The sequence below is a fragment of the Oryzias latipes genome, chromosome 3 (genome assembly GCF_002234675.1).
Source record: "Oryzias latipes chromosome 3, ASM223467v1".
Taxonomy (NCBI): domain Eukaryota; kingdom Metazoa; phylum Chordata; class Actinopteri; order Beloniformes; family Adrianichthyidae; genus Oryzias; species Oryzias latipes.
This window is the reverse complement of record NC_019861.2, coordinates 2179730-2204252: the sequence shown is the minus strand read 5'-3', so window position 1 is coordinate 2204252 and position 24523 is coordinate 2179730. Positions and strand designations below refer to the sequence as shown.

At 46.5% G+C, this 24523-nt stretch overlaps 1 protein-coding gene across 4 annotated transcripts in view; it reads left to right on the top strand.

Annotated features, from left to right (window-relative positions):
* The window catches only part of shank2 (SH3 and multiple ankyrin repeat domains 2), a 314619-nt gene extending 293803 nt beyond the window's left edge, over positions 1–20816 (top strand). For all 4 annotated transcript variants that reach the window (XM_023950566.1, XM_023950561.1, XM_023950563.1 and 1 more), the window contains 3 exons: positions 638–743; positions 2866–5362; positions 17371–20816. In XM_023950566.1, coding sequence (XP_023806334.1) covers positions 638–743; positions 2866–5362; positions 17371–17890 — 3123 coding nt within the window. In that variant the 3' untranslated portion in view covers positions 17891–20816. The remainder of the gene's footprint in view (positions 1–637; positions 744–2865; positions 5363–17370) is intronic.
* Positions 20817–24523: the final 3707 nt, after the last annotated feature.

Here is a 24523-nt window from a genome sequence, read left to right as displayed (position 1 = left end):
ACGTGGGGGCTTCATCCACGGTGGAGGTTTTTAAGAAAAACCTTAAAATGCACCTTAATAGCTTAGCTTTTAAATGTTTTTTATATTCCTCTTGTTTGAAGTAAGGGTCGAAGTGAGAAACTAACACACGACGTGGAAGCCTGAACGGTCCGCCACGGAGCGGAGGACGGATCAGGCTTCCACGTCGTGTCTTAGTTTCTGATAATGCACACTTCCAAGGCCATCAACCCGCTTATACCATGGTCACTTACAGAAGAAATGAATATTTATCCAGTTTGTAGTTCTTTTATTTACTTTTTTAGGCGTCCGGGTATCACTTTTTAATTCACACCCAGCAGCCATCAGAATGGAGTATTGACCTGGATTATGGTATAATCCAAATTTATGGACTGTCTTTTCCTGTTTGTTTTTGAATAATATGCATGTCTGTTACGGTTCTATTATTTACTGAATGGGAAGCACTTTGGGATGTTTAGTAACAGGAAATGGCTGTATGTAAAGAGTTGAATTTGAACAGAAGATCCACTGAAGACAAAAATGACTGTCAGGTCAAAAGTTCATCTGAACAGATTCTAAGCTTGTTTTATCATTTAGATGAAAATCTGCATGTATGATGTGGGAATTTGTCCTTTTCCAGTCCCTGTACCATGACCGCCAGGGAGTCCCCGTGGTGCCGCCCACAGTCCCAGGAGCCTTCCTGGGACTTCCTGAGAAGGGCACTATAAAGAAGCAAAAGTCCATAGGTATGATTCACATCAACACAATGTCCTTTGTGCGTTTAGCTCATCGCAATATTCTATTAAGTCTCCAGGAACTTTCTGTGTGCTGAATCCATTTTGCAGCTAATTATAGATGAATGAGAAGGCTCCAGATGACAGCAGGAGCTCTCAGCTGATAGTGTCAGGAGTTTAGGGGATGCTGAAGCTTCACTTTTACCACACTAGCTGACGGCCATCATGCAGAGGAAGTCACTGACACAGCAAAGCGTTCGGTCTGATGGCCTCAGGAATTTCTTATTATACAAAATAAGAAAGAAATATGTTCTATAGAACAGTGGGCTTCAACCTCTTTCAGGCAACAAACCGGTTTAATGTCAGACAGTAGTTTCACGGACCGGTCCGAGCTGGGCCAAAGGTAAAGTGTTTTTAGCTTCCGGTTTCTGAAAAACTATTTTCACAGTAAAATGCTACAATAAGAAATTTAGTTTCTGCTAGTTAAGCAGTCTAACGTTGAGGACAGTCCAGAGAGAACATGCAAAGTGCCATCAAGTCCCTCAGGTCCTGTTTCCACTACACCTGTGGAAAGAGCGTGCTCTTCCCAATTCTGTTTTTTCTGGTCTGTTTTTCATTAGCCTTTTAGCTTTGGGCGTTTGAATTACGAGCAGCAGCTTAAAGTCACGTGACGCGTCGACACAGACAGAACAGAATCCGTTAATTTCCTAAAAGAAAACATTCTTTAGAATCACAAAATAAACAGAACGGAAATAATCAAAGTTAGTGAATGCAGTTTCTTTTGTCTGCGGCCCGGTACTAAGAAAATCTGTTTGCTCTAAGTAGATACAGTATGTATCTATTGTATTGATCAATGTATTTTATTAATCACTATTTTGTCTTCTATGAAATCATTTTATTTAATATTCTCTATTTTATAGTGACTGTTTCCTTTTATTTAAGCCTGTTTACAATACACTATAATATAAAATATAATCAATATTAGTCAAAGGCATTTTGTTGATTTTAGTTTGTTTTTTTTAGAAGGGGGGGGGGGGTCATCTAAGATAGCACAAGGGTTAAAAAACAAGAAACAGAGCTTCAAGCAAAAGACATCACAATTCCCAACCTTTCAGACCGGATCATTTCAGTAACCCTTGTGCTTTCTTAGATGACCCCCCCCCCCCCCCTTCCAGTGGCGTGTTCTCCCTACCATGACAAAGGTGGATAAAGGTGGAAAGATTTCATGTAATCCATGGACACCAGTGAAGATCACAAATCATTGAAGAAAAAAGGTTCAGAGCACTGTCTAGTGGGTCTAGATGACCCAACTCCCAATGTTAAAGTGCCTAGGATAGCACAAGGGTTAAGGCCTTGTTTTTACTGTATAACAGACCAAGTAGTTGACCAACAGTTAAGAGTGTTTTGTGTAAATCATATACTGAGCAAACAAAAGGTGAAAATGGATAAGAAATAGAAGTTTTTAGGAAGACACGTCCAGAAGAAGCAGAGAGAAGACCATCATCTGTGACCGAGAGATAATCTGCTGCAATGACAGAACAAGGAGACAGACAAAAACATGAGTCACTATTTTAGTTTTCACTTTCTAAAATCTGATCCTATCAACTGACTATTGTTAAAATAAGTTGTGGGGTTTCTTTGCTTCTCAGGATTGCATAGTTCTTTGCATTACCTTGGCACTCTGGGGGTTTACTGTTTTTCTGCCTTTATCTTCTCATTGATTTTTTTTTGTTCAATTTTAATGTTTCTTTTGTTAGTTTGTAGGTACAGTTTTTGGGCTTTTTCTAATCTTGAAGTGCATCATGTGTTATCAAGGGGAGAGGAAACTATGTATTAGTTCATTTTAAGATATTAATTGCTATTGGACTGTCCCGCATTGTTTTAACCAATTTTGACTCATGATTCTAAAAAAATAAATGTTGTCTGGTCCAAAAGGAATTTCACGCACTTGCTAAGGCTGCTGGTGAGCTCAGGTCAACAGAAAATTCTGGACATCTGTCCGGTCATTTGAACCTTTCAGAACCCCTAACCGACACGGATAGATAACGTGTACAGATGTGTCGTGTGGCGCCCTGTGAGGCCATTAACAGGGTGGTCGTCCTCATGTATTTTCCTTTCTCTTTTATTTTCTAAGGCACTTCGGAGGATGAGAAACAGGGATTCCTCACCCCTCCCCTGCTCAAATTCTCCCGCAGCCTGTCAATGCCAGACACATCAGAGGACATCCCTCCTCCACCAGCCATTTCACCCCCTTCACCACCTGCCTACAACTCAACTCCTGGCCCCACAACTAAGAGCTATGGCACCACTCGATCAGGCTTCACCCAGAACTCGCCCAATGCAGTGACCACCATCAGCAAAACCACCGATGTCAGTACATTGAGACGTGGATATTTCCGCCAGAGTTCTGAGCAGTTTGAGAGCATACGGAGTCGAGGGCGTACCCCAGTGCCCGAGAACCCATACTCTGAGATCGGTAATAAGACGCTTTACGTGCCAGCAAAACCTGCCAGAAAGAAGGGAATGCTAGTTAAGCAGTCTAACGTTGAGGACAGTCCAGAGAAATCATGCAACGTGCCATCAAGTCCCTCAGGTCCTGTTTCCATGCCCACTACACCTGTGGAAAGAACGTGCTCTTCTATCCCCATCCCCACCATCATTGTTAAGGAGCCCTCCACGAGCAGCAGTGGCAAGAGCAGCCAGGGTAGCAGTATGGAGATCGAGCCCACTACCCCTGAACACCCACCTCTCACACCCACTGCGGGTGGAGGCTTGCGGCCCGAGGACCCACTCTCGCTTGGCAATCCGTTTGCTGCAGCCATTGCCGGGGCAGTTCGGGATCGTGAGAAAAGGCTAGAAGCAAAGAAAAACTCCATTGCCTTCCAGTCAATTGACATAGGAGATGATGAAATGAGTGGTCCCGCACCAACTCCTCGCCTTCGTCAGTCAAAGTCCATAGATGAGGGCATGTTCAGCAGTGATGAGCGTCTTCGAAGGATTTTGGCTCCCCTGTCTTCGAAACAGCTCGGACTCCCAGTAGGTGGTGGGAGTGGGAACATGACAGACTTTAACACGCCTGAGCCCACTGTTGTACGGGAGCCTCTCAACACAAGAACAGGCCAGTGTCCCAATCTAGACAGCCCCGTCAGTCTCCCCGCCACTCCTCCTAAGAGCCACTACAAAGCCAATGGGACCTACCTCCATCCTGTCACTGGCAAACCTTTGGACCCCAACTCGCCGCTGGCTCTGGCGTTGGCAGCTCGCGACCGGGCCATGAAGGAGCAACAGAACCATTCTCAGAATCAGACAACAAATCCACCTCAGGTTCAGCAAACACCCAAGCATGAAGCCCAGTCCCTGCCTCTCCAGCAGAGTCATAAACCAGACCTCAACCAGCCACTGTTTATTGACACCAAACTGCGCTCTGGGATAGAGACAAGTTTCGCTGCAATCTCTACAGCAACCATGGGGCGGCCAGGCCGGGGCGGGCTTCGGAGGCAAATGACAGAGCAGAAGTACGAATCCGACGGCGCGCGAGAGGAGCGGCTGCATCGTCCTGTTGAGGAGAGGAAAAGTGCACCGGTTGACATGACTGATACATCACAACCCAAATCCGCTGGACTGCTAATGGTTCACACAAGCACAGAAGCCACGAGCAGCAAGTCAATCCCGCAGGAGAAAGAAGTTCAGGATAGCAACCGTCCATCTGAGCTGAAGGACCTCAACCATCCCAACCCGCACAACCTTCCAGCCCTGCCTTCCAGTGCCCAGTCTGGTGCATCACGGAGGAGGAGCGTTCCCTTAGGGGAATCCTTGGAGGAGCCAGTAAAACTGCCTTTCCGCATCCCACCCCCACCTTTGGCCTCAGTTGACATTGATGAAGAATTTGAATTCTCAGAGCCCCTCCCACCACCACTGGAGTTTGCAAACAGTATTGACATTCCCGATGACCAGGCTAGTGCTTTTGCAGAGATGCTTCAGCAACAGAGACGTAACGGAGGACCACTCCTACCCCCTTACCACCCACATGCCCCACCACCTGTCATGGACCAACACAAGCGGATGGCAAACAGTATGCCTCCATCATATCCTCCAGCTCCACATGACCCAGAGTCGGGGGTGGTGGACTCAGGCATCGAGGAGGTAGACAGTCGGAGCAGTGGTGATCCTCAGCACACGGAGACTACCAGCACGGTTTCCAGCATCTCTACCCTATCTTCGGAAGGAGGCTTCTGTGACAGCGCATTGGAGAGCCTCTATGCCACTGCAGACGGTCATGCCTTCCTGGTGGATAGACCCCCTGTCCCTCCCAAGCCCAAGGGCAAGTCCGTCATCAACAGAACATCACTTTATCATGACACTCTTATTGAAGAGCCACCCGAGTCCTATGGGTCGCCAACTCAGGCCCCTCCTCCTGCTTCGTCCTCTGATTCCCCAAGGACCCCTTCCCAAAGAACGTCCAAGCTGTGGGGCGATCAGCCCCCTGAGTTACGAAGTCCCCCCTCAACACCAGACACCAAAAACACAGTGATCACTGAGCTGAGCTCCATCCTGCAGCACATGAACAAGCCAGCCAAGCCAGGAGAGAACTTGGACTCTCCCACAGGAACCAGAGGGGGCTTTGGAACCAGGTACAGCAAGACACCTTCAGTGTCATGTTTTCACATGTGATTGAGTTGTGTTTGCAATATTTTCATATTTGAGCTACCATGACTTATTCGAGCTGGAGGAGATTCATTGCAGCCAAGTGGAGAGCACATACAGGTATATGCTGGTTATCCAGTTCTCATTTTGATGACACTGAAAAGGTCGATTCCATGATTTACACCGTGGTGACGGATCAGGACTCCTCCCTCTGGCTGATTTTGATTCAACAGATGTTAAAACCCTTTCTCTGCATGCCGCTGGTTGATTGGTTGTTTTTATAAAAACAAAATGTGTTGTTTTTATATATATACAGCATTGCTGTATGGAGGTGAAAAAAATCCAAAACAGAGTCATTGTTGAATTTTATGAAGCAAAATCTGCTGTAGAAGATTATACCACCAAGCTGTGGTGACAGTGAATGAGAAGACATAATAACTCAATGAACCATGACTGGAGACAAAATCTATGCTCAGGTCTGTTAACTGAGGTTTTGGGGATCAGGTCTTTGTTTCTCGTTTTCATGGGTAGATGTATTTTATGGAAGAGTGGAGGTGCTTTAGTTGTGAAGACACAAACTTTAAATGATATTCAGGCTTATACAGCCAAAGAAGAAAAGCTAAAAAAGAGGATTTTGATCACAACTCTGGATTGTTTTGTTTGCTGGAGCCAGATTGGCACCAAATGTTTCCTATTTCAAAGCCTTCTTATGGCCTCCAGCAGCATAGCTAAGCCAAACTGAAAGGGGGCCATAAAACCAGACAAGAACAGATCCCCAGCAAATTCATAACATGTCTTGAAGTAAATGGAGAAGAAAAAAAAGAAAACAGGGGGGGGGCACAACAGAAGGGGACTTCAGCTTCAGAAAAAGAAACAGAGTTAATCAGTGATGACCTGATGGTGTCATCACCAAATGGGGAACTGGAAAAAAAGCCCAAATAGACCAAAGACCACCCCCAAACTACAACAACAAAACCCAGAAACCTGTGGGGGAAGAGGAAAGGTGTAAAAGTAACCAAGTAACCAAACCCAACAGCCTCCCTCCCAACCAACAAATCATATCACTACAGAAACTCATTTGGCAATATCCAAACTTACAAACAACTACACACCGACTCAGAGCTTTGACAGGTTCTTCCTCACAAGAAGAACCTGTCAAAGCCCTGAGTCCCTCCATCGATTCTGTCACCCTGCCCAGAATACTCTCTGGACTCATGCATTCCTTCCAATGAATCCAGCAGAGGAACATCTCATGGTAGATTTTCTGGAAATGCATGCTGGGAAGCAGATGGTCATGGTTTGAGAGGAGGAGCAGTGATGGTGTTGGCAAAAGGATGCTGAAGTCAGAGCTACCCAGAAAGAGGTCTAGAGGAGGTTCATGGATGTAAAGAAGGAGGGCATGTGGGCGGATAGTGTGAGTGAGGAGATACGGTGGGGCCCCTAAAGGAAGCAGCCGAAAGGCAAAGAAGTCGCTGGCTTGTGTGCATCACACATCTTTACTGAGTTCTCATGGCTGTTTCTGGCTCTTTAGAAGCTTTGGAATGATGCAGCGCTTTCATGCGTCTGTTTAGACTGATAGACATGTTCGAACTGGACGCAGGAGCTTCACAAACCGATCATGTGATGAGGTGGGAAAGGTGAGGAGCTGCTGCATTTGAAGAAGTTGCAGGGATTTCCTGAGCTCGGTGCTCCAGACCTGCAGGCGTCTTACCAGGAGAAAGACCGGATACCTGAATAAACCCAACTCTTGCTTTCTTAACTCTCACTCCCCCTTTGAGAGGTGAATAAAAAGCACATTCAATAATTCACTGCAGCCATGCATTTTGTATGAAAGGATCCTATCGCTCATCAAAGATGTGTGTGTGTGTGTGGGGGGGGGGGGTGGGGGGGGTGGGGTGGAGGCGGGGCTTTGGAGGTTATGGCAGTTATGGGAGATGCTCTCCACTTTGCTGGGGCTCGGGCTCGCAGCGTCATTTCCTGCATTTCTTTACGGCAGCATTTTACATTGGTGCCCTTTGACCTTTACACCCTGTACCCTGACTACGTACACCCTGACTCTCTGCTGATGCATCTTCCTCACGGTTGTCTTCATCCTCATGCTTCTTCCTGTCCGCTTGACAGTCTTTCTTGTGTGTAAACTGTGTTGTTTTGCCAACAAAACCGAGCAGAAGTGTGTTAATGTAAAATGATTCCCTGTGAATCAGTGTGAAAGATCAAAGCATCGATTAGTGCTGATCAAATGATTTATACAAAGTTGCATTTAAATTCTGTGTCAGCTGTCACCATCACAAAGACTTAAACATGTTAAAAAACTCCTTCATAGATAATGTCTGTGCAGTCAAAGCAGCTCCAAACGTTTTTAGTTGAACGTCTTCTCTGGGCTCTTTGGGAAATCCAGAGACGTGGGATTCTCAAAAGAACGACAACAATTCGACCAACAAAACAGACGGATTTCTGGTTGATAAAATGATCCAACCTGAGAAATGGAGGAACTGATGTTGAGGGGCTCAAATGCAGGAAACCGGTCCTGGTGGCAGAAATCTAAGAAAGGAACACGACAAAACCCACAGAGAAAGAAAGAAGACAAAGAAGAACAGAAAAACCCGACACAGAGGAAGAGCAATAGAAATGGAAACAGCTGTGGTTCTAAAAATGACTGACAGAGAGACAACTCCAACCAAAACCTGACACAAATGCAAAGGCTTCAGACTATTTCATTTCAATTATATCTAACAGATATGATAAATAAGGGTTCATTTTCATTGCCTTATTCAAGAAAAAATGTGGTTCTTTCAGTATTGGTTCCTCGAACAAGACTCCTATTGGAATGACACGCACAAAAATATCACAACATTCTGGTTCAACGTATTAAAGTAGCACTTTTGGTGTTTTAACAAGTTCCTGTAGCATTTTTGATTTCGATGAAGGACATATATAAACAATTCAGCCTAAAATTGCATTTCCGAATATTACTTTATTGTTGCAGACCAAGCAAAGGTCGTTTGAAAAACAAAATTAGCTGGGTGGGATGTAAGCTCCCTGCTCTGCTCCATTCTGATGTCCCCCCACTCACTGTCAGACCCACAGATCCAAGAACGTCGTGGATCAGAACCGTACGGCTGGATAGTTCTGATGTTGCTCACCGTTTTTTGATGCACTGCTTATTTCAGGTGGGGGGCTGTCAGCTAGTGGGAAAGCGTGTGAACAGATCGCTGACAGGAAGTGGGGGCGGGCTTACTCCGCACCAACGGTCCCACCCACAACTCAAACGCCTGCCGCCCTGCACAAACTACGTCTTAGAAAACGACAAAGGTTTTTGGAAAAAATCCTAATGAAAAACTGGGAACGCTTTGAAAATAGATCTAAGGATGATCAGAGTGGATTTTTTATAAAAATCATTTTAATCATGGGAAATTGAATTAAAAAGTATATATATAAAACGCATGTAAGATAAAAAGCAGAAAATAAGGGTAAGGACATCCTCCAGGTATTTAGTTTGATGCTTTGCTTTCTTTTTATGTAAATGAACCAACAAGAGCACCAGTCAGACCGATGCTGTTAGCATAATGCTAACACCACATAAGCTGTCATTTAAATGCATTTATTTATTAACTCACTTACTTATACTTAAACAGTTACTTATACACTTTGCCAACAGACCTAAGCCCATGAAAAGGCAGATTCAGACACTTCACTTTAGCTTACCAAAGAGCCTGAAAGCTTCAGTAACTTCTCTAAGCTCATGTGGAGTGACCTGAGCTGAGAGCGTGCCACAGAAAATGGACCCTAATGAAAGTTTGGTTCGGCAACACTCTTTTGTTATTGCTGTTACCAAACCAATACAACATCATGCATCAGAAAAATGTATATTTAACATCATCAGCAATGATGAAGAGTCACATCCCCAATGCTTCCTGCTGCAAACTGGGATCCAATCATGCAGCGCTATCACTGTGACCCCGCCCACCCGTTTAAATACCGACACTTTTCCGTGTCAGCCTCCATGAACGGGCCGTTTAAATTCATGCGCACCGTAGGTTTGCCGCGATGACATGAAGACTTTGTCATCATGGTCCGGTGTTTTGAAAGTGTTGCCGGTGAGATGACAGGTACATGAGCGCGTCTGAGCCAACGTGAGCGCGTGCGTGAGTCACGACCGCACAGCTGTGTTTTATTGGGGTCATGTTGGTCATGCAGCGGCTGACATTCATGAAGTTAGAAGTTCAGTTTCTGTTCTGACACATTCATAGCAAATGTCAACACGTTTTAGAATGAGTACAACAGCTGATCACTACTCCATTTAGAGGTGGGCGTGAACAAAATGAAGAATGACGCTGTCCAATAGTGGAACATGTGAATAATTATAATTACCAAACTAATGAAAAGGTAAAAACATTTCAGTTTACGTGTAATCAACCCCTCAGAATGAACTTACATGAAGATCCTCAGGCCCTGTTTCAATAAAAGATGAATTATCCAAAAGCATAGAATTATTTTTTCATGGTAACCCTTGTTCTATCCTAGGCACTTTACCATTGGGAGTTGGGTCATCTAGACCCACTAGACAGTGCTCTGAACCTTTTTTCTTCAATGATTTGTGATCTTCACTGGTGTCCATGGATTACATGAAATCTTTCCACCTTTATCCACCTTTGTCATGGTAGGGAGAACACCTCAATGGAAGGGGGGGGGGTCATCTAAGATAGCACAAGGGTCAAACAAACAAGCACTTTTTTGATTTAATGCCAAAATATGTTTTAAAAAGTTATTTCCCCTGCTTTTTGTAAATTCAATGAAATTTTAGATATATTGGAAACGTTTTTAGTGTTCTTATTCCTATTCGAGTTCTCATGGTAGATGGTGATGGTGCAGTTGTTGAGGAGAACATCTAGATTCGCTACTTCATGTCATAAACGTTATTGACCCGCGTTATAAATGTTTGATATTTGTCTTCACCATTTTCTCAACCAAATCTGACATTCATAGAATGAGGAATCATCACCATCATCATCATCATCATCATCATCATCATCATCATCAAGCACCTTCCACCACCAGCCTAAGAGGCTCAAAGTGCTGTACACATGGAGAACAAAAACACACAAGAATTACAAGCATAAAACCAAATTTAGCACCGTAGAGACATATTTAGAAAAAAGCATAAAAGCAAATTAAAAAATTGTAAAAAAACAAAAATAAAAAAGAATGAAAAGCATAAAGCCAATTTAAAAGGGATTCAAAGCAGGGCTAGGCTGATGCTAAAACGCTGAAATGGAGGAACAATTCTTTTTTAAAGATCGTGACCTCTCTAATGACCGGTGGCAGCTGATTCCAAAGTTTAGGCGCCGATGCAGCAAACGCACGGCCCCCCCCAAACTAACGCTTGGTTCTGGAACCATGAACACAAGCTGGTGGGTGGAACGTAAGGACTTTAGGGGGGGGACATCTTTAAACCAGACTGGATAGGTAAGAAGGTGCCGCACCTGCCAGGGACTTAAAAGGAAGAACCAGAATTAGAATAAAAAGAGATGATTATCTATGAGTCATCCAAGAGCTATCAGATGTAAAACGTTTGTGTCAAATTCATTCTCACTGTTTTATGCCTCTGGATGCCTTTGTTTATCCTACAGACCCATTAAGAATTGTTTAGAGGATGGCGTCTAAGAGTAGATCCGCCTTTTCTGCTTGTTTTACGGCGTCTCTCAGAGCAAAGGTGAGCTCTTGTCATGTTCCCTCCATTCAAGCCCCGCCCTCCGTGTCCCCCGTGAACAAACTGGGCTCAGTCGTCTGTCTTCAGGACAGTAGAGGGATGACCAGCACAGGGAGCGCCGTGAGGGGTGGCTCCTCGTGGGAAGGAGTTGCAGAGGGTAAAACGCCAAACAGATGGCGGCATGGCTTCACAGATCGTGGCCTAGATTCTCTTTCAGTCGCTCGCTTTCCTCCTCCGTTGGTTGAAGTCAGCCGCTGACATCAGACTTTCTGCTCTGAATGCCTGTTTTTCACTTTTTATTCTTGTCTTTAGCCTTCAAGATTAAGTGTGCGTTGGTTGTGCCTGTGGACAAAGTGGTTGCTTAACAACCCAATTGATGAGAGCAGCCTCAAGGCCTGCAGTGATGTCAGCCTGTCGGGGGAGGGGGGAGTGTGATGAAGCGGGAGGAAGCCTCAGCTGAGTTCAGCATCATCTCACAGAGGTCACATGCCGCCACGCTTTTGTAGGTCGCCGTTACGTAACAGGACTGTGTGTGTGTGTGCACGTGTGTGTGTTCCAGCCATTAAAAATAAAGTGGAGGCACACCAGTGGGTGTCATGCCATGAGCCGGCGTGAGCTGCAGCTCCGCAGGCAGTGATGCGATGGTGGGCTCTGGAGGAGAAGTCCTCCTCCAACCGGTGCTGATGGCAGCGCACAGCTTCCCTCCGAGGCTGACGCCGCTCTGGGGAGGTTAGCGTGATGAGCTGAGGGCCAGCAAAGGACACGCTAACATCACATGTTGTGAGAGCATTTCATCCACTGACTGCATCGGCTGCATCTTTTATGTACATTTATATAAGTATATGTTAACCGTGAACTGTGTTTCAGATTTAGAGCATAGATCAGTTCTGTTTCTCAAAAACATTGCTCTTTGGTTTAAAACCCAGTTCACAGATTGGCTGCTCCATCTCCTCCCTCTGATATCCTCCACTCCTCACTCATTTCTGGTCTTGTTCCCTGCCTCTTCAAAGCAGCCGCTGCCTCCCCCTTGGTGAAAAAGCCCACTTCAGATCTGATGGATTTGAAATTCAATTCATTTCAATTTCTATTTCTATTTGTAAAGCCCAGATTCACAACAACAGTCGTCTCGATGGGCTTCGTATCGCTAATTGAAAAAGTTAACCCTTGTTCTATCCTAGGCACTTTAACGTTGGGAGTGGGGTCATCTAGACCCACTAGACAGTGCTCTGAACTTTTTTTCTTCAATGATTTGTGATCTTCACTGGTGTCCATGGATTACATGAAATCTTTCCACCTTTATCCACCTTTGTCATGGTAGGGAGAACACCTCAATGGAAGGGGGGGGTCATCTAAGATAGCACAAGGGTTATGAGAAACAATGTGAGTCCAGAACAGACAGTGGGTTTTCAAAGGTCAGAGAAGGTAGGTGAGTCCAGAGTCCAGGGCAGACTGAGGGACAGAGGCAAAAACAGGAGATCAGACACTGGGGAATGGGCCAAAGATCACTAGGGGTGTTTGTAAAAACCGATATGGCGATATATCGTGATGGTTCATTTGCCGATACTTGTATCGATTCAAAATGCTGTCAGGATGATATTTATTTATTTATTTCTGAGCGTCCTTCAGTGTCTGACTCTTGTTCTCCACTTCAACCTCCAACCACTAGGTGGCAGCAGAGAACACAGAGCCTCTTTGAGCAGCCCCACACGCACAAAACAACAGGAAGAACTCAGCTAGAGGCAGCTTTTTGTTATGAGACATGAACTACTTAGTTTTTATTTGGGATGGATACAGAACAGAAACTCTGAGTCATGTTGCTGCCAGTAACATATAAAAATATAGATTGCAGTGCTTTTTAGAGGCTCAGATCAGAACCAGTGAAGCTCTGCAGCTGCACAGCGGCTAATGCACGGAGACAAAATGCTGTCTGCAAAGCGGGTCAAAGTTCTGCAGAACCTCCCAGCAATAGATTCTAGTTCTGATGGATCAGAGTGATGTGTCCAACGCTCTGAAAAAAGGCCAACGCCGTGGCGATGAGCGTTGAAATCCGTATTTACTTCCAGGTGGAGCTGCAGCTGCAGAGCAGACTGTCATGGAAAAAAAGCATCTTAGCCACATTAATCCTTGTGCTATCTTAGATGACCCCCCCCTTCCATTGACGTGTTCTCCCTACCGTGACAAAGGTGGATAAAGGTGGAAAGATTTCATGTAAACCATGGACACCAGTGAAGATCACAAATCATTGAAGAAAAAAGGTTCAGAGCTCTGTCTAGTGGGTCTAGATGACCCAACTCCCAATGTTAAAGTGCCTAGAATAGCACTAGGGTTACAGTGGAATAACTGATTTTTTTTAAAGATAAATGAATATTTGAGTGTTTTTAACGTGATGATAACTAACCTGAAAGACCCAGTCCGATGAAAAGGGTGTTTTTAGTGTGTTCTTGTAGCATTTTCCTGATGATGGAGGACTTTTATGAAGAAATATTCGTTTTAAACTCTGTTTCTGAGTATCTCTTTATTTAAATTGTTGGGAATGAGATCGCATTGATGGTAAATCGCTTGGCAGCCACAGTCTCCCTGCTCTGGTCCATTCTGATCATCCACCGTCAGACGAACACATCCATGGACGTCTTTGTTTTCCCGGTCTGAGCTGGAATCTGGATCAGAACTGGGCGGCTCTGAGATTGCTGACCAAAGTTAGGTCGGGGGTGTGAGGGGCTGTAAGCTAGCAGGAGAGCGTGTAAACAGATGGGTGATGGGAAGGGGGCGGTCACGCCCACAACCCAGAGGTGAATTTCTGATGAACTCCTGCCACTCTGCAGAAACTGTGTCCTAGAAAATGACGCGGGGGGTTTTAAATTTTGACTAAAAACGGCAGAATCGTGACTAAAAGACGATCAAAGTGGGACTTTGAACAGAAAACTGCTTTGGGCAGCAGCCAGAATTGTTTTGGCTGCACCCCTTTGCCTCACTGCTGCTGTTGCAGAGACAAGTCAGGTAGAAGGAGGGATGTGAACCAAAGCCTCACCTGGAGACCTGGAAGCAAAGCATCAAGACAAAAACACGAAGACTTTGGCTCAGTGCTGCTCTTTGAACATGTGGTGGTTGAACTGTTAACACAAATGAACTTTTCAAAGACAGTTGGATGAGGGCCTCTTCAGGTCTTTTACGCTGAAAGTGACGCTTGAGTCTCACATCTGAATAAGACGCATCCATTTAGGAGGCAACAGAGAGTCAGTCATTTAGACGAGTCAGAGAGTCACGCACCTGAAGACTTCATTCAGTCTGGAGAGAGCACTGAGCATGCTCAGTCCGGCTGACAGACAAATGAAAGCTCACGCTGACTTTAGTCCAGACACTTGCAGTTTGCTGAAATAGTTTTTATTTAGTGCCGTGTGGATTTTTTTTTTTGCTGCTGCAGCTCTGAGGGTTTTCAGCAAACATTTGCAAACGGCGACTGTCACAATGTGCTGCAGTGGTCTGACCAGCTCTGGGAGAAACCTGCTCCTCCAGACTGTGTGCAGACTTTGTTTGCAGCAAAACTGCAGTAAAGTGTCCTCCTTCCTGAGGATGGGGCTCTTTAGCTGCAGGAAGCAGGAATGGTAAATGGCGTATACTTATATAGCGCCTTTCTTCCTACAAGGACAAAGCGCTTTACAGTCACAGACCCATTCACCCAGTCACACACACATTCACACACTGGTGGTCGCTCCGCTGCCAAACACAGGCGCCCGCCTACCACCAGAGGCAAGGTGGGGTTCAGTGTCTTGCCCAAGGACACTTTGACTCATGGGCGTGCAAGGCGGGAATCGAACCTGCAACCTTACGATCATGGGACGACCGCCCTACCGCTGCACCACGGCCGCCCCCAACAGGAACAGGGTCAGAGAAGCTAAACCAGGAGCTGTGCTAATTAATCTTAATAGGCAATTACATACTTTTCACATCCATTTAAGTCGTGCCACAGAAATGTGTAAGAGCAGCCGGCGTCCTGTCAGCATCTGAGGCTGCTGGCGCTCATCCGTCCTGACCCTTGCTCAGGTTTCTGTAAGGGGAGTTATGAACGAGTGTCCGTGTCCCAGCATGCTGAGCGTTGAGCGCGCGACGCTGTCCCTCCGTCTCCACCTTATCCGTCCATCACGAGGACAGGCTGCTGGGTAGTTCAGCTGTGCTGTGGCCCACTTCCACTCTGGCAGAGAGACCCTGTTGTCTTTCCCTCAGGCTGTTCCATATGTCACAAGCTGGAAGGAGCTCTATCTGGGCTAAACGGAGCTCCTCGCGGTGGAGAGAGAGAAAAGAGCACTTTCAGTGCGAGGGCTACTTTTGGCCTGGTTTCCTCCTTTGGCTCAGGTTCCCGTGCACTCTCGGTCCCTAAGCACAAACAATGCCATCAGGTTGTCAAGACGAGTGATTCAAAGGGAACAGAGTCTGCAGGATTACTGCGCATGCTTTGCTGTGAGAGGGATTTCTGCAGAAACCTGCATACCTGTCCCACCTGTGGGTCTGCCAGCATGATGGAGAAAAAACTGTTTCCTCCTTACAAGCTTTTTAAAATATTATTACAGATACAACCTTACATATACAGTATATATTAAAAAACAACACCCCTCCCTCCCTTTCTCCTCCAAGCTGGGGTCCTCCACCAGAGGCCTGGGAGCTTGAGGGTCCTGCAGTATCTTAGCTCTTCCTGTTCTATTCTGGACTGATAGGATGGTAATGGCAAACCAACCAGACATTGTAGTGGTGGATAAAGAACAGAGGAAAGCCGTTGTGGTGGATGTGGCAGTGCCAAGCGATGGGAACATCAGGAAGAAGGAACATGAGAAACTGGAGAAATACCAGGGACTCAGAGAAGAACTGGAGAAAGCCTGGAAAGTGAAGGTGACAGTGGTGCCTGTGGTAATTGGAGCAGTAACCCCCAAGCTGGAGGAGTGGCTACAACAGATACCTGGAAAGACCTCAGACCTCTCAGTCCAGAAAAGAACAGGAACAGCTAAGATACTGCAGGACCCTCAAGCTCCCAGGCCTCTGGTAGAGGACCCCAGCTTGGAGGAGAAACCACCCGGGGAGGGTGAGAGGGGCGTTTATAAATAAAAATGTGCATCATTATTCACTTGTCAGTCAGACAAGGCTGGTATTGACAATGAATAAATGAGTCAATAATTCAGTTTTTACAATTCAATTCTGTATGATTCCCATAATGAAGCAAGAGTGTAATAAAGGTACCATTTATCGACATGTCTAGAGACTGAAATACAATTTAATGAAAAAAGAAGTTTAATTATTTAAACTCATTTGGTGACAATTAAGGTTTTACTAATGTTTGAATAAATGGTACAGTCCATGCAGGAAAAGCTCATTGTAAGAAGGGAATCAAAAACTTACTCAGAAGAAACTAAAGAATATCTTGCATTACAATAATTATTGGCATCTATCTATCCATCTATCTATCTATCTATCTATCTATCTATCTATCTATCTATCTATCTATCTATCTATCTATCTATCTATCTATCTATCTATCTATCTATCTATCTATCTATCTATCTATCTATCTATCTATCTATCTATCTATCTATCTATCTATCTATCTATCTATCTATCTATCTATCTATCTATCTATCTATCTATCTATCCATCTATCCATCTATATATATATATCAATCTTTTCTACCTTAATTAAGACCCAATGTCTCCTTTACACACATAGAGCTGCTATCCACTAGAATTCTGACCCGGGTACATTTAAAAGGTCATAACCCCCCCTCCCCTCCCCCCTCCCCACAGTTATGGACTTAAAAGGCAAACATCATTCTGTCTGTCTGACCTCTGGACGACCTCTGTTCTGTGCATTATTACCACACACACACACACGTTTGTGTCTGGGACACTGCTGAGGACAGTGTGGGGTCGACCTTTGACCTCCAACCCTGCTGCTGGATTTGTTGACGTTTTGCTGTTACCTGAGCGTCAGAGCAGCCAAAGCTTTAGTCTGACCTGAACAAAGCGTGTCCGTGGTTCTGCTGGACCCGTTCAGGGCGGGAATGGGATCTGCTTCCAGACGGAGGCATACTTCCCTCTGAGGTGCCACGGCGCCGTGGTACCACTGGGCATGTGCTGCCATCGTCTGTCCTTTTGAAGTACTGCATGGAGGAGGGTCTAAAACCTTCAGAAACACCTTTGCTTTTGTCGGTCAGATGCTTTTAAGCGCTTCAGCGGAAATGTTGGTAACTTTTTGGCGTCTTTCGCAGCTGACCCGCTTCTCCTCTCTGCCCCCCACCCTAGGCCTCCAACAGACGACTCAGGAATGCGTAACAACGCCGCCGGCCTCACCTCCACGCCGCCCAGCAGCCTCCCGTCGCAGACCCACCTCTGCAGCCCGCCAGACTCCACCTCTTCCCTCACGCCCTGCTCCTCACTGCCTCCCTCGGTGTCCCCCACCCTGACAGACGTGTTTGGCCTCCCCACCCCGCCTATGGGCAGCGGCGGGGGCTACAGCCTCAGCTCCTCGTGTGGCGGCAGTGGGAGCTCGCGCTCCCCGTCGCCGCTCACGCTCATGCAGGCGGTGGCGGCGTCTGGAAAGCCCTTCGCGTCCAAACCTGTGGAGCTGTGGAGCAAGCACGACGTGGCGGACTGGCTGGAGAGCCTCAACCTGGGGGAGCACAAGGACGCCTTCCTGGACAATGAGATCGAGGGGGCCCACCTGCCCTCCCTGCAGAAAGAGGACCTGATAGACCTGGGCGTGACCAGGGTGGGCCACCGCATGAACATCGAGAGGGCCCTCAAGCTGCTGCAGGACAGATAAGCCCCCCAAAGGGGAAGGCTGCACGGGAGGGTCCTGCCCCCGGACGGACCCATCTGAAGCTGTGGATGCTGTGATGGAGGGGGGGGGTCCGAGTGGACGATGCCCACTGCTGTTTTTGCCCTATCGTCCTCCTTCGTCGCCCTCATGGCACCGCTCCGGCTTTCCTCCTCTTCCTCCTTCCTGAGCGTCCTGGGGTCAGGGAGGTCTGGAGGAATTCTGGGGGGGGGGGGCTGAGGGAATCGCTGCTATGCCACATCAGGGGAGGAGGCGCAGGAGACGGTGGAGGTTCAAAAACACGCTCGTCTTGAGTTTGGCTTCACGGACGGACTCGGCTCTCCTTCCTGCAGACTTTTTCCAGAGGCGGCGCACCAACAACCAGCTGAGCTGGTCGCTCCCTTTTTCTATCTTTGCTAGAGTTTGTTCAGAGAATATTTCTTCACTAGAGTCCTGCCGGAGTTATATTTCTGACTGCATCAAAGGTTGTAGAGGAAACTTTTAGATAGACTCCACTGTTTTCTGCCGTTTTCACCCGTTTGTGTCAAAACAAGAGCATCAGCCGGCGTATTGTAACTCATGCCAAACCACAACCTCACCTGAGTTTATGCACAGTGCCACACAGCCGCACATCACACAAACACGCTTGGTCTCCGTGGGGGGGGGTCTATGGCTGCCATAGCCACACGGCGTCCTCACGGAGAGGCGGGACGGCCGAGGCGACGACACAAACCTGGAGACGGAAGCTTCAGGCTGGAACTTCCTGAAACTTTTGTCCAGCTGCAGAAATGCTCCACCTCTGGCTTCTCCTTCATTTTCTCTCTGCCCTTGAGCGCATGTGTGTGTGCGTGCATGTGTGTGTGTGAGCACTGAGACCCGTTCCATCCCCACGACTCTGCGTTTGAGGCCACAGAACAGAGGAGCTGCGGCTGCGGCTGCGGCTGCGCTTCAGTCCTCCCTGAATCTGGACCTTCAGCAGGTCAGCACTCACAAACGCCACCCGGGCTCCTCCGTGGTGCCGGGGGGGTCAGACAGGTTTAGCGGCAGAGGGTCGGCAGGGTTTATTCTGAGGAGACTTTTTGGGAAATATGCTGGTTTCCTTTCCTGACGGTTGTTGCTAGAAAGCAACCGAACAGAAGAGCAGAAATTCTAAAAGGAACTGCGTTTCGGTTCTGCAGACGTAAAGTCCACCATGACCGGATTTCTCAGCGGTTGAGGAGCAGCGAGCAGCTCCCCGTCAGGTGCGTTCACATCACCTCTGAAATATCTTTCACATCCAAATCTGACCCAATTCTCCACCAAATGAGGGACTTTCTGAAAGTGCAGCTCATGGCTTCATCTGCCGCAAACAAAAGGTTAAAAGAAAACCTCGAGCAGGTGTGTGCACGTGACGTCATCACAACACAGCATGCACATGACGTCACCGTGTTGTCTGAGTGAGCCAGAGGAGTTGTAGTCAACAGTTTGTAAAAAAAAAATTGGATGCAGCAGCTTAGCAGCAGCATTTCACCACTTTCAGAAGTTTTTGTTTTCTTCATTCAAAGTAAGAAAAGTCGCATCTGTGGAGTCAAACTGTCAACATTTCTGTCAAATCCTGGACAGAAGGGACAGTTTGTCCGCCCCCCCTCATCCGTCCGGCATCTGCTGGGTTTCTGAGCTGTGGAGCAATTTGTGCCAAAACATTTAGTAATAACAATAATGTTAATATTAGAGCATTAAACTTCAGAACACGCTTTTCTGGAAGGCGGGTTAATGTCGGGAAGAACTTCCTGTGAAGCTCCACACATCTTTAGTCTGTGCCAACACAAACCTGTTTACTGCAGAGACAGCTGGTGCTGTTTGGTTCTGGTTCTGGTGCTCAGCTGGTTCCTCTGAAGAACCTGCCTGTTCTCCACAGACGTAAAGAGAATTCAGCACCAAGCCGCTCTGATCCGTCCTGACTGCATCCTGGCCGTCCTGTCTGTCATTTGAGCTCCACAAATGTCTTTGACCACGCCCTCTTTGGCCTGGACGGCTCCGCCTCCAGCCGCTTCAGCACCAGAGCTGAGAGCCAGACAGCCTTTAGGCTGTAAGGAACTGAACAAAGCTCGGTTCTGAGTTAACCGGGTCTGTCAGGACGGCCTATGAGAGGAGCTCATAGAGTCCTCCAAGGTCAAAGTTCATCCATGGACAGTCACTGCTGTCATGCAGAGAAAAACAGCTTATTGTCTGCCCCATCTGGTCGGGGGCAGGAGGACAGACCAGCCCCCCCAGAAGTGCTGGTCTGCTCACCGGATCTCCAAGACCAGAACTGGACAGAAGGGTTTTGCAGTTTGCAGGCAGCTGCTGCGTGGATGACCTGGAGAGGCTCTGTTGACGGGCCGCCTTTGACATTTTGATCCACAAATGATATCAGGACGAGCTGACTGTCCACGCCAGATAGACAGTGGTTCTGAGTCAGCCCCTGGCCCCAAACCAGCACCGGAACCAGCTCAGTGAGACTCAGAGCTCAAAGCCTCAGACCGCAGGACGGACAGCTGCTGCTGTCAATCATCAACCAGAACCCGGCAGTCCAGCCGCTTTGCCACGTTCAGCCTGGTGGCGTCTGAGTTCCCCTGAAGGCCGTGTCTCACAGCCACTACCTCCATTATGAAATGTAAAGCTGGTCATACGTGAACAAGAAGAGAAAAGCTGTGATTTTCACAGATGTATCACGAATGAACCACGTTAAAACCCCGGAAGAAGAAGGAATAAAGCAAGAAGAAGACAGAAATCAGCGTAAAAGCCAAATCCGGCTCAAAATTCCTGCATCAGTTCCGTCATTCCGACGTGACGCCGCATACACGATTTAAAAGGTTTACATCGATGGTTCATGCGTGAAAAGTCCGTTAGACGTGGAACGGTCCAGCGTTTCGTCTCACAGAAATCACACAATTGTGCAAGATTTTCAAAATAAAGGCATAAAAACTACAAAATACGAATGAACTGCAAAATTCTCAACCGACCAAAAATTTCAAACAGCTCAAAACCAAATTTACATAAAGACCCGTCGGCTGAAACCCGTGACGGACATATTATGAACACAAGAAACACGTATGAACTCTGTAGATCACGCATGGATCATAAAAGTCCAAAATTTCATCGGTGGAAAATGTACGTAGTGGCTGTGTGAGCCGGCTTTAAAGGGCCTATTTCACAAAAACAAACATCCAAATTCATAGAAAACAAAAGCGTTTAGCCGATCACCGCTAGCTCCACTGAGAAAGTGGGCGTGTCTGTTAGTCTGGGGGCGGAGCTGGCAGCCCACTCTTCCTGGAAGGGGCGGTTCCTCACTTTGTGATGTCACAATGTGAGGAACCGCTCGTTTTTATGCATTGGGAGGGGCTGGTGCTGAGAGCAGGTTTTTAGAGGAACTCTCAGAGATGAATAGATCAAAATACCACTTTGTTTTTTTTTATTAACATTCTAAAACACCTAAAAGCTCGTAAATGTCGATTTAGCATAGCCCTTTAACATTAGCATTGACTGCATACTTGTCTGTGATTGGCTGAAAAGTCGCACAGTGTCGGATGACAGCAGAGCCTTCATCTACTGTCCTATGTGTGATTCCCAGCTGCCTCATCTTCATCACCTTCGTCAGAAGCTGCCATAGAAAGTGTTGTTCTGGACACCAGTTTGTCTCAGAATACAGAGGAAAAACTCAGGAACCTCGTTTCTATTTTCATGAAAACGACAACAAAGATGGTAAAAAGGCTTTGACCTGACCGACCGGGCTGTCGCGTACCAGGCATCCAACCAAATCCCATCCCGCTGTCAGAACATACATGTTCCTGGACCTTCACATTCCTGTTGTTCTGTCAGGCCGTCATGGAAACGTGTCTGTGACTGGAGAACAACCTCTGCAGCTGTTTCAGAGAGGATGTGAGAGCAGACCTCTATGATGATCATGTCTGCTAACGTCTGAGAACCGCATCAAGAAGCACATGAGTCCGAGTAAACCAAACATTTTGACAGAAAATACGGTGAAACCGCTCCAGCCTTTTGGCCCAGCAGGCTGCGTGTTTCTGGACTTTTGCATGTTCTTGTGAGCATGTCAGAAACCGTCCATCTGTCACCGCGGCAACAGAAAATGCACAGAATCGGATGAGCCTAAGATCTGTGCAGCAATTTTCTTTTCAGGAAATAAACATGCGTGTTTCCCAAAATGTCGGGGTTTTTCTCCTCAGTTGGATGAAGGTAGCACTTTACTGCGCTTGAATCCCATCAAAAATCTTTTTGTGCCGTTTCGGATGATTCTAGAAATACTTTTTCAAGCATGCACAGCCACATTCTACTGGAGATAAAATAGTATTTTGTATTTATAGAGAGACTTTCTACACTTTTGAGCAGCACTCTTTGCTAACCAAAAGGCTAGCTGGCTCCTCAGTCCTGCTAGAATACAGAGGGAAATATTTTCAGTTGAGAGAATCGTCTCAAATCTGAAGCTTTTGAACTAAAGCGAAGCGCTGTTGTGACTTCAGAGGGGGAAGAGGGGAAAAGTTAGCCCAGTAACAGTTAAAGCAGATGGAGACGGTGATGATCACTGAAGGCACGTCCAGATGATGAGCGTGGAGGCGGGGTCAGGACGCCGTCTGCTTCTCTGACGCTTTCCAGGACCTTCTGGAGGTTTCTGCGGTTTGCAGTGTGTAAATACGAGTGTTTCAAGCAGTGACGTGCGGTCAGGGGAGGCAAGTGAGGCTCGGCCTCACCTGTCATCGTGATAATATAGAAAAACCTACATCAAGGTGATATTATTTTTCACTGATCCGGGTTAAAGATACATTTTTAGTTGACTAGCTGAAATTGGCTGAATTTGAGTGATGAACGATCACAAACTCCGGAGCTCCGCCTCATGTCTGACGGCAGAGACATGACGTCAGAGCGCGGCTGTGAGGGCGGAGAAAAGGCCGCTGATGAGCCTCGCCAGCAGGGGGCAGACGTGAGCTGAAAGCTGCTTTGTAGTAGAAACAGAACAGACTGAGGAGTCTGTCTCCATTGAGAGGAGAGACTCACTAAACGAAAGGAAATGAGGAAGACTGTCCAACAGATCCTAGAGCTTTTAGTGGAGAAGGATCGACGCTTGGACTCAAAGAGGAAGGACAAACATGGTTTGTAATCTTTGTACTTTAAAAACCACAAATGGAAGTATTTGAAAACTAAATTTTAGGCCTAAAAGAATTCTTTTTATGATGATTCTCACAGACAACATTTGATAACTGATTCAAGGACCAGAATTAGAAGTTGGAAAAATACCAGAGATAGTTGCTGAGGGTGAAACTGAAATGTGAGCTGAACACATCTGTATGACATCTGTTTACAGCAGATATGAATAATTTATACACAGGAAGAGTGTTCTATCCATGTCTATGACAGAAATATCCTCTGGAGGACAGATATCTTCTTGTGTGTATCTTCTATGCCGTTACCTGCTGTTGGATGAATGCCTGAAATGTTCAGTTCTCTCATTGTAAGTCGGTGCCTCACCTGCCATCAACCTCGCCGCACGCCACAGCTTTCAATCTATGTATAGTGCGATGAAGGAAAAAAACTGATATTCTTTGAGAGTTATGGTTTTCAGAGCTGACCTGATGACCAAAGCCCCCCCCCCTCCATTCATCCTGCAGAGGATGCCTTAAATAGTTCACCCCTCCTGTCCCCCCCTCCCCTGACCTCTGTTGTGGTGATTTCTTCATGAGCACATCCCGTCTGTGGTCTGCTCCACAAGCCCACGCTGGTTCGGTCCATCCCCCCCCCCCCCCCCCCAGCTTTGTGCAGCTTTTGAGGAGTCGGACCCTCAGGAGCTTCTGTGTTCTGTGAACATCGGCCGCACGGAGGCCGGCGGGGGCCGCGCTGCTACGATCCTGTTTTCAAAGTCACGGCGGCGCGTCAGGCAGGCTAGAAAAGCACAGTATTTTTAAAGATTTGTACAGAATTCTATGAAATTTTATAGAGCTTATCTGAACAAAAACTGTTGAACTCCGATGCTTGAATTGCCAAAAACCAGAAATACTATATATAAGTAGATACAAATGTGGATTACTATTATTAGATTTATGGGTTATGTAAGAAGCAATATTTATTCTGAATGAATTTCCTGGGTTGTGTTTTCTTTTTCATTTTAAAGTGACATATCATGATGCAGAAACTCGTCAGTGTTTTAATGAAGTGTTGCCTAAAGTAGATCCACTCTACTGCAGTAGATTTCTCTCTTTTGACCCATCAAGTGACCACAGAAGTCGGGTTTTTTTCCTGACAAACACCGTCTGCCTGCTAGATCTTACATGTGAGATCCCTTCACGGGACGGGGGCGCCCACTCTATCCGTCGTCTTGCATCGGGGTGACCCTTTCTTTGAATCTTTTGTTTTTCTCATGAATAGATTTTATTCTTTAAGTCTTCATAGGGGCTAAGATGTTTTCAGTAAGATGTGCAGAGACTTGTGTTCATGTTTTCTATGTTGCTGTAATTTTGTGCTAATAAATCATCATAGAGTCGATTAATTACTGAGACGAAAAGAGAGAATTTTCCTCGTCACAGCACTCTTCCTCCCCTTTTGCCCCACTTGATTACCCCAAGATTTCATGTATGGCAACCAAAATTCACTGTAAGAAATAAATATGAT